This window comes from Urocitellus parryii, chromosome 8 (genome assembly GCF_045843805.1).
Source record: "Urocitellus parryii isolate mUroPar1 chromosome 8, mUroPar1.hap1, whole genome shotgun sequence".
NCBI lineage: Eukaryota > Metazoa > Chordata > Mammalia > Rodentia > Sciuridae > Urocitellus > Urocitellus parryii.
This window is the reverse complement of record NC_135538.1, coordinates 83,343,256-83,359,262: the sequence shown is the minus strand read 5'-3', so window position 1 is coordinate 83,359,262 and position 16,007 is coordinate 83,343,256. Positions and strand designations below refer to the sequence as shown.

Sequence of the window (16,007 nt, the reverse complement as noted above, 5' to 3'; positions counted from 1 at the left end):
TCTAAGATTTCTGTTTGGTTCTTTTTCAGATTCCATATATTTATTGACTTGCTCATTTATATTCTGCATTGTCTTCTTCAGTTCCTTCAATTGTTAATTTATATTTGCTTGGATCTTATTGAGTTTTAAAAAAACCCATTCTTGTATATTCTTGGCATTTCATCCACTTCAGTATCCTTGAAATCTGTTACTATGGAGGTAGAAGTTATCGAAATATTACCTTATTTTTTCATGTCTCTTGTTTTTTTACATTGAGATTCATGCATTTATTGTGATTGGTATCTCTTCCACATTTGTGTTATGTCCTTGTTGTTATGCAGCTTTCCTCTGAGAATATGACTTAGGGTGTTGGCTTGTTGCATATTGTTGAGTTTATTTCCAGTGGACTATGTAGTGTAACTTTCCTGTAGCTTCTTTGGTGGTGATTTATCAGTTTGGGCCTAGAGTGTTCCATGTTGGAGTCAGAGAAGCCCCCACTCTCTCTGCAAGTCTTTAAGAGTGGAAACATTCAGGCAGATGTGGTATAGGAAGCCGGGTAGATGGAATGTGCCCTCTGTAGCCACTTCTATTATGAGAGTAGAAGTCCCCATCAGGAGCTGGGATTTTCCACAGGTATTATTGATAGTAGCTTTGTTATGTGAAATGGATTCTGATGCTGGTTGCTCCAATTGTGTTGAAGGGCCTCCTGAATCACTTGTCCTCTGATAAAAGATGGGGTGCAGATCTAGGTAATTCAAGAGGAGAGGGAAGGGACAGGGCTGAAATCACAGCTCCTTGCTGTGGCGCTCACCTTAGTCTTATCAACCCTACATGATGAGACAAGTGCAGATGCAGCTTGTCAAAATTTTTCTCAGCTCTAATCAAACTAGTTGGGGCAGAACGCAGGTGGCATCTGGTGGCATCACTTTCCAAACCTGTATTCTTTCTGGAAGTTTTTAGCTTACACACGTGGGGCTATGGCAAGCACCAAACTAACAGGGGCTTGAACAAGTTACTAGCCTTGAAGAGGTTGGGAAGACAGTGGAATAGTGACACCCCACACTGGCTTGCTCCTCCAGAGGACAGATGCAAAGCCTCATTGTGTAACTGCTTGAGGAGGTGAGCTTTGGCTTGTAAGACCATGCAAAGCTCTCAGAATTCTCCATGGATTGCTTCTACCCATACTGAGGATGACACTGATTTCTTTGGCTACTTGGAAGGAACTAGATATGGAAAATTACACTCATTCTTCATTCATTCCTGCCCACCCCCTTTGTTCAGATTGCTGTGGAACAGCCAACTACAGTTAATATTTCTGCAAGTGGTTTTGGATTTGCTATTTGTCAGGTATGTAATAATGTTTATTTTTAAGCTAAGCATGACTTTTAATAATAATTCTTTGGGAATATTGCTAAATTTTATCTTAGACGATTTGTATAAAATTCTTAATTATCTATTTCTATGACTTAGGTAAGATATACTACTCTTATTTAGTAAAAGGTATTAGAGGTGTTATGCACTAGTGAGTAGACAAGAGTCATGTATTAATAATCAATTTGAAAAATGAGTTTGGGGGATTATTTGCCTTTTGATGTGAGTTAAAATCCTTTAATATGATTTAAGTGAATAGTTGGGAACTCCCACTTTTTTGGTTTTTACAATTCAGGAATTGTACTGTTGGTATAGTTTCTATTATTACCTGATGAACAAATACACATTTTACTTACATATTCTGAATACTTATCCAAGAATATAAAGGTCAGTGTGTCATTATAAGTTTTTGTCTTGAAAATAGGAAATGCATTCCTTTAATGTAAATCCTTATATAATAGTAAATAAAAAATTAGAGCATTATTATGTTCAATGCTGTGGTACAGGAAGAAAACTTGAAGAAGCCTACTTTTTGTGATATAGCAAGAGCTACAGTAAATTGGAAGTAGTATGAAAATACTACTAGAATACATATTACACTGAAAATACATGAAAACAATACAGACTTTAAAATCATCTCATTGGAACCCCAAATAATATCTGATAGACTGAAAATGATTATACATATGGGTAAAAGACCAAACCAACCTCAAAACACTTTCCAAGAAAGTAATGCAGTAGCCATTACTGAAAAATGGTACTTTCAAAAAAAATCAGTACACTAATTCTAATTGAGAAAACTGGTATGCTGCCAAGGGCAGGTATACCTTGCTTATTAGCAGGTATGATTTAGAAATTTCCTGATAATTTTTAAAGATTATTTAGATTATTATTTACATTATTAAGAGAATGAGTACATAATCTCTGTTGGTTTTTACTAACAAAGGCCATGGGAAAATTCTCATTCCTGAACTGTCTTAAAGCAAAGAGTAAATGCCAATGTAAATATTGCAGTATATTTTAGACAATATAAAAATCATGTATGCTTAAATCAACAAATTGTTGGGATTCATTTTCGATAAGCCAAATATAGATAAATCACTGAAACCAAATGCTTGTTACTTGAGGTTTGAAGGACAGAGGGGTAACTGTGGTACATAATATTTAGAATGTTCATTGTCCCGTGTCTATATAAATATGTGGAAAACAAATAGAAATGACCAATAGCCTCTTCTTATACTGGAGGGAAATAATTGGAAAAACGTTGGACACCCAGAAATGGATATTGAGATTCTTGTGTTCTGGAAGAAGAAGAGCACAGAAAACTATTATATTTGTAGTAGCTGTTAAATTCTTTTGGGTAATAAGATGCTAAGCTGTTGGAAATCAACTGCAAGATCTCTTGGAGTTCTATGTGAAGTGTAGAGCTTTACTGTGATCCATACATAAGTCCTGACACTTAGTTGTAGATGGGTATTAATTATGACACAGTGGAAAAATCTAATAGTCCTTGTTTGATGACATTGATCTCTGAAGGGAAAATTGCATGCCACTGAAGGATCATGATGAAAATAACAAAGACCATCTCTCCAGTTTTATGAAACCATCAACTTCTTCTCCAGAAATAATTAAAATACAATAATTAAAATCAATAATTAAAATTATTCTTAAAATTAATAATTAATTATTGTAGTTTAGAAAGCACTGGAGAATGTCCAGAGTAAGATAATCAGGATGATCAAAGAGATGGAAGATTACATGATTATATGATGGAAGATTATTGGGTTGTGATAGAATAAAAGACTACAACTCTTAGATTTGAAAAGTGAAGTTTAGTGAGAAGATTTTTTCAAAGTATCTAAATATAGGAAGGACACTAATGTTTACTTCTGAGGGGTATGTGTATGTGTGTAGAAATAAAAGAAAATATAATGTTGCATATCAATATTCAACTTTATGAATCTTAGTAGTAAAAAAAAGTGGATGAAATAAAACAATTAAGTAGATTCTGTTTCATCCTGGGATGAGAATGGCCTAGGAAATTTTGAGTACATTCCTAACCTTCTGATTTAGGATCACTTTGAGGAAGATACTGGCCCTCACACTGCCCCAGTATTCCCATAGCACTTTTCACATCAGTGGTGGGCACTGACTGTGTTCTGTAAAAGACCCATTTGACTTCAAGTCCATCATTTTATCATCTTTGAAAAGCATTGTATCATGAAAAAGAATCCCCAGCAGCTGAACAGGCGATGTTTTAGTTTTCATTTATCTTACTGAGAGATTTTTTGGTTCCAGTTTGTGAAAAACATTTCATGTGGTGTTAAAGTTAGAAATTAGATAAAACTCTCAAGAAGATAGCTCCACCCTTTCCTCTCAAGGGTGTGCTTTATATTCTTTATAAAAACAATATCCCATGAACATTATACTCTGTTTTATGGTGCTTGCTTTGGAATATTACCTAAAATTTTTTCCTTTTCTTTTGGTACTAGGAATAGAATCCAGGTTCTTGTGCATGATAGGCAATGCTCTAACACTGACCTACAACCCCACCCTTACCTACAATTTTAAAAATAATTTTTAAGTAATATTTTGTAATAATATTTGTTGCTAATGACACATTATTGGCCAGTGAAATGAGTTTTTTCTAGTTGTGAAGGTTACAAATCTAATTTGGTTTATCCCAAAGAGAATCATTAGCTAATATTTAGAATGTAAAGTGATGGCAATTGATTGTTAATAAATATATTGCTAATTTATTATTTCTGCTAATTTGTTATTTATTACAGTTCAATGTTATTTATAATGTGAAAAATTCAGGGTCTTCTAGAAGAAAAAAGTCTATCCAAAAGCAAGAAGGCTTTGATTTAGATGTTGAAGTAAAAGATAATAAAGATGATATCAATCATGTGAATTTGAATGTGTGTACAAGGTAGGTATCTGTTTAGGTCCTTCCTCTTCTTTATTTTTCTTCTTAGAACTATGTAATGTTATGAACGACCAATAAAAAAAAATAATAAAAAATAGATTTGAAGATTTAACTATGTATAATTATCAAACTATATGTAGGGACTTTTATTTCATGAAGAATTCAGTTATGTAATTATGACTTCAGATTACAGACTAAAAGTACTATTGATTGTTTTCAACATTTCTTAGATGTGCCCAGAAATTGTTCACAAGTTTTTGTTGTATTTTATAACATACTAGAATATAAAAATATATATAAATTCAATAAAATTCAAATCTAATTTAGGAAAACTTTAACCAATCATGTTTAACATTCCAAAATAGTTATTTATTGCTGTTAAGTCATTTTTCTGTCAAAATAATTTCATTTCAGGTTCAGATTTAACCTTAACTTTTTATACTTTTTTAGTCTGTTTTTTATTAGTGCATTATATATATACTATGTCATTCTGACATTTCATAAATGCATATAACATACTTTGCTCCATTTATTTATACATTTGACCCTGAACTTTATAAGAGCATGCACATTCAATGAAGAAAAGTTTTTTTAGATGCACTGAAAATATTCCAGTTTAGATTTGCATCTTGGATAATTAGAACCTGTCTGGAAGTACTTAATTGAGGTAATTCTTAGATGGGTTTGTATCCAGAGCATCTGAGGATCTTAAGTCATAAGGAAAAGAGATTCTACTTCAGAACTGCTGACTTCACAGTAAGGCTGTGAAGCTGCCTCTTCAGCTTCTTGGTCATACTAATGCACACACAAGTTTGAGAACAACTCTGAGAAAGTTCTTGAATCAAGAGGCTTTGCAGTTTCTTCCTTCTCAGTCTTTCCTGTTACATCTGCATTTTTTGGCGTGAGCTGGGAGCTACTATGAAAGGATGCACTAACACCAAGGAATTGCTGTCTGCACTTTTCAAATATCCCATACCATTATGATTGAACTTATCTTGTTGGGCTGAAGGTCACTGGTGTGGTTCAGAGCTTACAGATGTTCCTCAAAGCCATCTCTAAGGGTTCATCCTGATGTTCAACCACTGCCTAAATCACCTGCATTATCACTACTGTCTGTACTATCTTTGGGCCTTCTTATTCATGACTTTGGGACACAGTGTTACATATTTGCACCTTGCATTACCTTCTTGGACATTCTGTACTAGGAAAATAGCAGCACCTCTGCAGTGGCTTCCTTTTCAGCTAAGAAGGAAGTGGGGCTTTTATTATTATTATTGTTATTTACTAGGTTTGCAATTGTCTGTGTTCAAGAATGACAACATCAAATTATTATTATTGTCAACAATCAACCTACATTTATCACAAATATATATGACAGGCAACTGTACAAAACGCTTTTACATGCATTTCATTTAGGCCTTTCAATAACTCCGTGCACTAAATGCTATTATTTTCCCTGTTTTTCTCTTTCCCTCATTCATTCACTCAATAAATATTGGTGAAGTCTCTTCTGTGTGTCAGCAGTCAGGCATGAGAATATAATGCTGAGCCAAAAAAAGACACCAGGCTGCCTTCATGGAATTTACTGTTTGGAAGGGGAGGCAGAAATGAATACAAAGTATCCTCAAAGCAAGTCTAAAATTGTGGTTTTGAAAAAGTCAGAGAAGACCTTTGTGGACCTGTGAGAGGGGGATTTGACCTCTCAGGGGCATCAAGTGAAGAAACAGAGGAGGAAATGAAGTAGAACCATGATTCAGACCATGAAGAGACCTATTTATTTATTTATTTATCTATCTATATTTTTGGTGCTGGGGATTGAACCTAGGGCCTTGAACATACTGTAGCCAAGCTGAACCACCTCCTCTGAACTGTATCCCTGGCCAGAGGTCTCCTTATTTGTATGGGGGTTTATGTAAGGAGGCAGGATTTTAAATCTTAAACCAGTATGAGGAATAAAATGGGCATCAGATATTGATTGGTAATTAGATCCTGAAGAAGGAAATGTCTTCATGTGAAAGTGGAGGCTTTATAGAAGGTCGGCTGGTCTGTCCATCCTTCTTTTCTCCTTTCTTTTTTTTTTCTTTCTTCTTTCTTACACAACAGTGGATCAAACCCAGGGCATCATGTATGCTAGGCAAGTGTTCTATCTCTGAACTACATTTCCAGTCCTTTTATTTTATTTTGAGACAGGGTCTCACTCAGTTGCCTAGGCTGTCCTTCAACTTGAGATACTCCTGCCTCAGCCTCACAAGTAGCTGGGATTACACAGGCATATGCCACTGTTCTGGCTAGGAAGAGTTTTAAATGCAACTGCTAGTTTTCTGAGAAAAACTATTACATCAAACACAAACAACATAAAAATAATTGAATTTAATAATAATTTTCAGTAATAAAAAGCACTGAATTTTATTTTTAGTGATACTTTGTAAAAAGATTGCCTGATAATTCAGGCATTTTATTCCTATCAACAGGGTCTAAGACGTGACCTCAGACAAGGTTTTCTGTGGGGCAGGATAATTTAGCAAATTCTTCATTGGCTAGTAAACTAGTCTTTCAAAATGCTTTTGGTCAACCAAGGTGCTTTGACAAGGTAGTGAAAGTATAATCTGCATTATACTTTTCAGCATTTAAAAAGATTAACTGTTCTTCTCATCTTTAATTTTTGCTCACATGCAAACTCCTCTGGTTTCAATCCACTTACTCAGTTTTCAATAGCACCTACTTTGGCTAAGTGCATTGCCCAGCAGATGGTTCCAGTTGCTTCAGAGTGCTGAGCCAGCCGGGGTTAGAAGTTGCATTGAATGGCTTTTCAATCAGTCATGTTTGGCAGGCATCCGTTTGCTGCTCTAAAAAGCAAACTTTTCTAATCAGCCTTCTTGCTTTTGCCATCAAACGGGACAACAGGAAGTAACTTCACAATACTATGATCCTTTTGTGTTGGAGGCAAACTTCTTTCTATAACCACACTATACTCCTGTTCCAGATGAAAAACTTCTGCCACCTATTTGTTTTCAAAAAAATATGTATTTTGAAGGAGACAACATGTTGTTGGTGCCCAGATTCTTTGATGCTCACACTGTGGTGTTGAGCTGGGAGTTACTATAAGGGTGAGGTGGGAGGTGTGACAGGGTGAAAGAATGCAGTGCAATAAAGCTTTCCAAGGCTGGCAGATCTCTCAGAGTGGCTCAAGAAAACATGTACTGTGCTCAGTGTGTGCGTGAAAACAAAGGGGAAAGCCTCTCCCTGCTAGATTTCTTTTTCTAAAACCAGATGAAGAAAACCCACAGGCTTGGCTGGCATCTGCCACTAAGTGGTCAAGCAATGTTACTCTAAAGGTCTTGGGCTTTCAGCTGGAAAGTTTGATGCTGTTAACTTTTGAGAAAGTGAAAATGACATACAGTTTGGAATCACCACTGAAAGCACCACTAGAATCGGTCAAAAGGATATGCGTTGTACTTGTGACAACCTCAAAGCACAAGCCTGTTGGATTATAGACATTTCATCCTATCTGTCCAGTGACCTCATTGTTATATTAGCATTACTCATATGGTTGAAAGAATATTACACATGTAGGAAAAGGGTAACCTGTTCAGAAATATTCTAGAGTCATTTTTTTAAACTTAAATGATATTAGAGTAATATTTTACAGTTTTAATTTTTTGTCTGAAAATCATTTGCTAACAATTTATAGCTTTTCCTAACGGATTTTCTCCTTTTTTCTTTTCTTTTCTTTTCTTTTTTTTTTTTTTTTGATGTAGGTTTTTGGGCCCAGATAGGAGTGGCATGGCCCTTATGGAAGTTAACCTTCTTAGTGGCTTTACTGTGCCTTCAGATGCAATTCCTTTAAGTGAGACAGTGAAGAAGGTGGAACATGATCATGGAAAGCTCAACCTCTATTTAGATTCTGTAAGTAGTAAAACCTAAGTTTCAAAAGGGTAATTATTGATAAAGTCACCATTTTTTTGTGCTCAAAAGTCTACCTTAGGGATTGAGGATGTAACTCAGTGGTAGAGTGCTTGCCTAGCAGGTGTGAAGCCGTAGGTTTAATCCCCAGCAATACATACACAGACAGACACACATGCACACACACACAGTCTTTCTTACTTATGTTTTCTTTAAGTCATTGTTCTTTCAGCTTTTTGTGTCCCTGAATAATTTTAACATGATGACCATGTTAAAAGACATTAAAAAGACATCACCATATAATTAGTTTAGAGTTATTATTAATTATGAGCCTGAGGAAGATCTTGATAATGAAATCATTATTTCATATTAGATGCAAAATGTGTAGAGATTGCCATCTTATCAGTTCAGAAATTCAGTCCAGATCTCGATTTGAGAACCCCTCTACCTTCAGGAATTGCTAAACATACTTGCTCAGATGCAAAAGATGAAAGCTTTAATTGCATGTTCTAAAATGCTCTTGTGAAGCTTTTAACAAATCTCTAAGTGATTATTATTCCTGTCTTAAAAGGTTATGTGCTTAGGTTTGGGGATGTGGCCCAGGGCCAGAGCGCTTGCCTGGCACGTGTGAGGCCCTACATTCTATACCCAACATCAAGAAGAAACAAAAAGGTGCCTAAATTATAGAAGAATATTGTCAGAGGTTTGTTCTATACTAAGAATTATATGCTACCCTTTCCATTGCTGTCTGAGTAGTACTGATCCAAGGATAAGAGTAAAAATCATGGCAGGAAGAGGTCAGGGAGGAATTCCAGCCTTGACTCGTTAGGTTTCAAAATTGTTGGTATGTGAATTTTTTCTCTTCTTCTAGCATCTATATGAAACTCAGAGGTTGAACTGAAACTGATTTCTAAGCATTTTTGGGATTGCATGTTACATGGGAGGAACCCATGTGTTTCTTATTCTAGTTTTGCTAAGTATGAGTCAGAAATATACTAATATACTAAATATTGCTAAATATTTACCTTTAAAAAGCTAAATCCTGAATGTTCTTCTTTGTTTCAGCACTTCAGAAATCACTCTGATTAAAGTCCCGTTAAAGCTAATTTAGCCTTTAAATTACTTTGCTGTTAAGGAATTTTCTTATATTAAATTATGCTTGAAAGCCATGGACCTGATTTGGAACTTGAAAAAAAAGTTTAAAGTTTTTATTTAGTAATTGTTTCTGGAGTTTGTCTTGCATCTTTGATGTGCTTGTTAATGTTTTAATTTGAGTGCCCAATAATCTCTGATTGATTTAATTTTTTTCATTTACTGCTGTTGGTATATAATGAATGTTTGAAGGAATTTATTAATTTTTGATTTCTTAACTGACATTGTTTGTCAGATTGGCATAATCTGCTCCTCCTGGAGTGAGGGAGGCTGGCCTTTTGTATGTGTGTGGTACTGGGGATTGAACTCAGGGGTGCTCTACCATTGAGTTACATCTCCAGCTCTTTTCATTATTTTGATAAAAGGTCTTGTTAAGTTGTCCAGGCTGGCCTCGAGCTGGTGTCCCTCCTGCACCAGCCTCCTAAGTATCTGTGATTATAGACATGCACCACTGCACCCGGTTGAGGTGGGCCTTTGGTACCCCACATTGAGCAGGGGTATACCTAATTGTGGGGTGCACCCTCACCTCAGGGCTTCACTTACTGCATGAGGTGGCCCACATAAGTTGAGGGTAATTCTCTGGAGGAGGGGGCTTCTGTGAATCATTACAGGACAGGTGCACTCTCTGAAAGGGAGGATTTGGATAAGGAACCATGTCCCCATAAGCATGCACCCTTGGGCTGAATGTTTGCTTAACAACTCTAATTCTCAATATCCCTTTCAGCAAAATAGAACTAAGAACAATACCTGACTTGTAAGGGTTGCTTTACAAGGTAGAAAAGATAATTAATAGAAAGTATTTATTGCAGTACATGGTAAGTACAAATCTTCCCTAAATATCAGTTTCTGTTTCCTAAAATGGTAAGAAAAAGATCTCTCTTACTTTTTTATGAACACATGGTGTGCCAACCCATAACCCCTTAAAAGTCTTTTTTGTATTTTTCAAGGTAAATGAAACCCAATTTTGTATTGATATTCCTGCTGTGAGAAACTTTAAGGTTTCAAATACCCAAGATGCTTCTGTATCCATAGTGGATTACTATGAACCAAGTAAGTTGTGGTCTGGAGTTTGTAATACTTTACAAGTGAAGCCAGGCATTCAGTTATCCTTCTTCTATTCACAAGAAGTGGGAGCAAGTGTAGGAGGTGGCCTCTAGGAGGTGAGCTTTCTATTTGAATGAAGACGATTGATAATTTACAATCAGTGCTAATGACAACATTTAGCATAAAAATGTTATAGAGTGACATTTTTGCTAATTTTTTTTTTGTTTTTTTGATACTGGGATTGAACTCAGGGGCACTCAACCAATGAGTCACACTCTAGTCCTATTCTGTATTTTATTTACTATGTTGCTTAGTACCTCCCTTTTGCCGAGGCTGGCTTTGAACTCATGATGCTCCTGCCTCAACCTCCCAAACCACTGGGATTATAGGCGTGCACCACAGTGCCCGGCATGTTTTAGGTTTTTAATTCATAATCACAAATTTCAGAGGAGAAGGTGATGAAAGAATCCAGTTTTTTTTTTTTTTTTTTGCTTCTATTCCAAGCTTCTATTCCATCAGGCTCCTGCTGTCAAGTTGGAGCTTTTCAGGAAAGAACATTTGCAGTTGTTTCTTCATTGGGAAGGACTGATGTTTTGCTAAAACTTTTATGCATTATAACAGAATTTTTCTTAGTGTATCGAGAAAAATAAAGACTGGAAGATAACTTCTTTGATTTGACTAGTAATATTTATTTTATAAAATGATAGGAATTTAGGATATGAAAATAGCTGGCCTAGAGATAGCCCAAGTTAATTGTGAATAATCTACTTTCATCACAGAGTGACTTTCTGTGAGTGTGGGATCTCTGGGCTAATGTTTCTAATTGTAATGAGTCTTATCCTGAATAAGACTCAATCATCAGAATGCATGAGAAGGATAAACCTTCTCTTATGGTAAGTAGTTTCAGATAATTACATGTTAAAAAAATGAACTTGATCACTATATACTTAAGTTTTGATAGTGCTTGACAGAGTATTCAAGACTCTCTTTCTGAGTTTTTCTCTTGCCTTATTCCTCCTGTTGGGATTGAGGATGAGAAAACCCTTGGGGGGATATTTTGCAAAAACAGGAGTAGCACCCTTTTTCCTGATAGAGAGATGAGATCCACCACAGAGACCCAATGACTGTACCTTGTAACCTGGTTGCAAAATCCCCCAATTAATGTTTCTTAGGTGCACAGGAAACATTTTAAGCATTTAAGAAATGAAAAAGATTCCGTTTATATAAATTTTTTTTGGTGTGTGTAAAACAACCTATTTATGAGGATGCCATTGAAAAATGAGATTATGAGAAAGCTAAGAATAATTAAACCCACCAATTCATTTTTTTCCCCACCAATTCATTTTTAAAAATTCCAAAACAGGTTTTTGATTTACAAAACAATTACACAGAAACTAGAAAATAATGTTTTTTGTTATTAAAAATCATAAAATAAAACTCAGTTTTGTTTTGCAGTGAGCTCATTATAGTGCTCTATCTAGCACTATAAATAGAACTAATAGACTTTATATAGTTTATAAAATATTTGTTTGTGCTATAAATTTTACTCAGATTGAATAGTTTTTAACCCTGTGTGCTCAAAGTTTTAAAACATTGAAACAAGGCATTGCATAGACAGACTTCACTACATACTTAAGTATTATTACCTTTTTTTGTTCACTTTTATTGGTGAATTGTAATTATACATCATAGTGGAATTTATTGTTATATATTAGTACATGCACACAAGGTAACCATATAATTTGATCAATTTTGTTCCTCAGTACCTTTCCTTTCTATTTATGTATTTTAAAATAAAGCCAGGGCCAATATTTTTTTTCAGTTGTTATAATGATTAGAATTTTATTTGAATGCATAGAAAATGTCATCCTAAAATAAACTGTTGAGGAGGCTAAACAATCCTCAATTTACAACATTTCCTGTTCCAGAAAGAGATTAAAGTCCTGCTTGTGACCATAGTGTGCAGCTGTGGTCCATTTGCTCTCTTTTAATGCCGGCCAACTGCTGGTGGTAGATAGATTGGACTGAATGCCTTGTTTCTCTCTTGGATTTGGTTTGCAGTTTGGGCCTTTCTTGAGCATTTTAGTTGTTTCTTGTAAAGAAAAAGAAAATGATGTGAAGAATGGAAAACTCACAAAAGTGTATTGAAATGCTCTTATGTTCTGGCAAATTCACTGTTTCTAAACAAGGGAGACGTGTAATCTGATGTTTGCCTCTCTGAACAGGGAGACAGGCGGTGAGAAGTTACAACTCCAGAGTGAAGCTGTCCTCTTGTGACCTTTGTGGAGACGTCCAGGGCTGCCATCCTTGTGAGGATGGAGCTTTAGGCTCCCTTCACCACTCTTCAATCCTTGTTATTTCCTGTGTCATGCTTCTGTTCTCTCTGCAATGTTGGTTGTAACTTATTTTTAAAGGACTCCATGTAAAATGAACATTTCCAAAAGTCATATGTGATTTTTTTTCATAATCCAATATTGCCTCTGACATATTTGAAAAACGTTTTTTTCCCACCTTCTGTGGGACTTGGGAGATGGTCATCAGGTCTTAGTATGTAGACTTGCAAAGATTTCTTCACCTGACCTTGGTGGGGAAGGTCAAAATGATTGCAGTTGTGTATCTTTTTTCCTCCCTCTTGAAATCTTTTAGGATTGTTTTGAGAAGTGTTTGTTTTCTCCACAATAGAAGTGTTATTTTAGATTATCATTATTAACCTAGGTTCTTCAGCATTATCACATTAAGAGTTTGCTTTCGTATTCAAGATGGGTTTCCCTGGGAAACTGTAGGAAGAGCTTATTCTCTGTCCTTCCTACTCTAACCTTATTGCCCATCTCATGCCCCATGGTCTCAGTACATTTTTTTTAAGTGGACACTACTTTCTTTTTAGAATGTAGGTAGTGAATTTTTAAGAGTTAAATGATCTTTTCCCACTCCAAAACTTTTTACCTGTGCTCTCCTTTTTGTCTAGAGAGAATGAGAAAGGTTAAGCTCAGGGGTGAGGAACATACTGAAAACTGTTCTTAAGGGTGCTGCTGCTGAGCTCTGCCCTCAGGCCTCAGCCCCACACCTTGGCTGTGACAGGACAGAGTTCATTACTGCAGTGTGTGCCTTAGGTGACTCAGACCAGAGTATCTTAGGACAGGAGATGATCTGAGCCAGGGCACAGCTACTCTGCACATCAGCCACAGCAGACTGACCTACCTCGCTGTGGTCTGGGGAAGGGTCAGGGTTTGTGGGGACCACAGAGTCTTGACATGACTGTTGATCTGAAGTTCCATAATGTTGGCCAGGGATCCTTAAAAACTTTTTCAGGCTCAGAGGTCTAAGCATCAGATTTCCAGCTGTCAAGTGACGTTTGATACTTGCTGTGGATCTTTCTTTAAGAATATTCCTGAATTCTGAGCACCTAGTTCATTGGTTACCCTGTTTTGTGAGGGTTGTATTTCTTTTTTCTGGGTGAGAATTTTAAAGAAAAATCCTTTTCCTGTTTCTTCCCCCCTTTTCCCTTCTCTCTTCTTTCTTTTCTTCCTTTCAAATATATTGAAATATTTTAGACATATAAAAAAAATTAGGCATTTTAAAAAGTAAATCTGAGAAGTGGTTTAATTTTGCTCCTGACTCCATGGCTTTTTTCTTGAGTGCTGTGAAATTCTTGCCATGGGCTCCAGAGGGTGCTTTATAATATTTTCAGCTATTTAAAAATAAATTTATCAAAATCAAAGTATGCAAAGATATGTTTTAAAGTTAATTTTAAAAAGAATGCTTATATTTAAAGAAATTATATTGGAGTGGATGTGTGTATATTACTCATGGATATTTTGGATATCATTATTTTAGTGCTTGCATCCTATTTGTAGAAAGTAGACTTTCAGAGAGTAGTAGTTAAATATTAAATATCTAATTTTCTTGACTTTCTTTTCAAGTGGAAAATTTTAAAAATCTGTTCTACAGTCTGTTCTAAAAGTGGTACTTTTAATATTTGAGCCTCCATGTGATGATATCTGGCCTTTATACCCTGGGACTTTTTCTTAGGATGAAGTTAGGGAAGGGTGCTGGCAAACGAAGTCCACCTCTCCTGCTCTTCCCAGGAACCTTGGACTATCCAAGGTTTCATTCTGCAGTAAATAATTTACATTGAACTTCTAGTGTCATATAGTAGGAATGGAAAGGCCACTGGAAGACAGGTTCATTTAAAAACTAGAACTCAGATACTTTTTATGTGAAGTACTTCAGATTTTCAGGTTAAAAGTTACCTTGTAACTCATCTCATTTTATATAAATATATTAAAAGTGAGGAGGAGAAAGAGGAGGAGAAAGGATGAGTTAGAACAGCCTCAAAGCGTGTGGGCTGTGGAGGTGTCCTGGCCTCTTCTACTACAGGCAATGCAGCTGGATCTTCAGTGTTTCAAGGCTGCAGACATAAGGAGAGAGGGTGTGAACATAGTCATGATAATTAACCAATAGCCCAGGCTATTTTCTTCACATGTTGTGAGTAGTAATATTAAAAAAAATACTCATTTTACCTTTAAGTTTGCTTGTGCCAAAGCTCGTCAATTGAGAATACTGTCAGTTTCGCTTACTCATATGAACTAATCTCATCTTTTCCACTGCCTGGGAATCTTATTAAGAATATCTCACTTGTTAAGAATATCTCACTTGCATTTTTTTCTGGCCAGTGGTTGCACAGACTGAATGTTGGGAATAACCAATAGCCAAAAAGTCCTAGGATAGGACCACCATCTTACTGCCTTTAGTTACTGTTCCAAAAAAGAAATGAAAGCCCATTACAGTGTGCTCAATCATTAAAAGGCTTCCTTTTTTTATGTTGTCTGCTGCACCATGCTTTTCAAAATATTCTAAAAGAAATATCTTGGGCTTAGTATTTCAGTTATGTTATAATATGGGGAGCAGTTTGCTTATATAGAAAGCAGGAATAAAGCAGGTATACAGTTTGTTCTTATCTATGCAACGTCATGTTCTAAACATAGGATTTTTCAGAATTGAAGGCACAAATTTCCCTGTGTCAGTTCTGTTGAATCTGAGTATAGTTGTTTTTTTTTTTTTTGTGGACTGATTATATGGAAATAAAAAACATATTTAGTCTTTATTTCTGCTTTTGCTAAATACGGTTATAAATAGATTGGCAATATAATGTCAATTAACTTTGTTTTGACTTAATTCAGCTATGTAATTTGACATTTTTAGGTGTCCCATGACATTAAAAAATTGGAACTATGATTTTTCTTTATTTTTTTTTAATTTTTATTTTTTAAAGAGAGATCTTATTAGACTGCTCGCATAATCTGGAGTTCCCTTGTAACAACCTAACTTTTTGTAATTTGCTTTATCGAATTATTGAATACTCATTTCTATAAAAATATGTTGTAAATACCTCTTTGGCAAGATTTCTCAGCACCAGGTTAGCAATTGTTTTGAGTCTGCCAAGTGACTACCATGGGTCAAGTTACTGTTGATGGGTGCATAATTTCTTTCACGTTGTAAATTTAAGACAAGTGGACTCACTCTTGAGTAAACCACCAGAACCTTTTACATTCTCAGAAGACGGCTCTGTTCAGCAGAAGAGTATATGTAACATTTCCCCATATTTTCACTCTTTAGTAAGGCTTAGCAG

General features: G+C 35.6%; 1 protein-coding gene across 1 annotated transcript in view; it reads left to right on the top strand.

Moving 5' to 3' along the window:
- Window positions 1-15,129, top strand: part of Cd109 (CD109 molecule) — a 126,638-nt gene extending 111,509 nt beyond the window's left edge. Inside the window, exons 29-33 of the mRNA XM_026391343.2 lie at window positions 1,261-1,326; window positions 4,140-4,282; window positions 8,038-8,185; window positions 10,282-10,384; window positions 12,604-15,129. Coding sequence (XP_026247128.2) covers window positions 1,261-1,326; window positions 4,140-4,282; window positions 8,038-8,185; window positions 10,282-10,384; window positions 12,604-12,779 — 636 coding nt within the window. The 3' untranslated portion in view covers window positions 12,780-15,129. The remainder of the gene's footprint in view (window positions 1-1,260; window positions 1,327-4,139; window positions 4,283-8,037; window positions 8,186-10,281; window positions 10,385-12,603) is intronic.
- The last annotated feature ends 878 nt before the right edge of the window (window positions 15,130-16,007 follow it).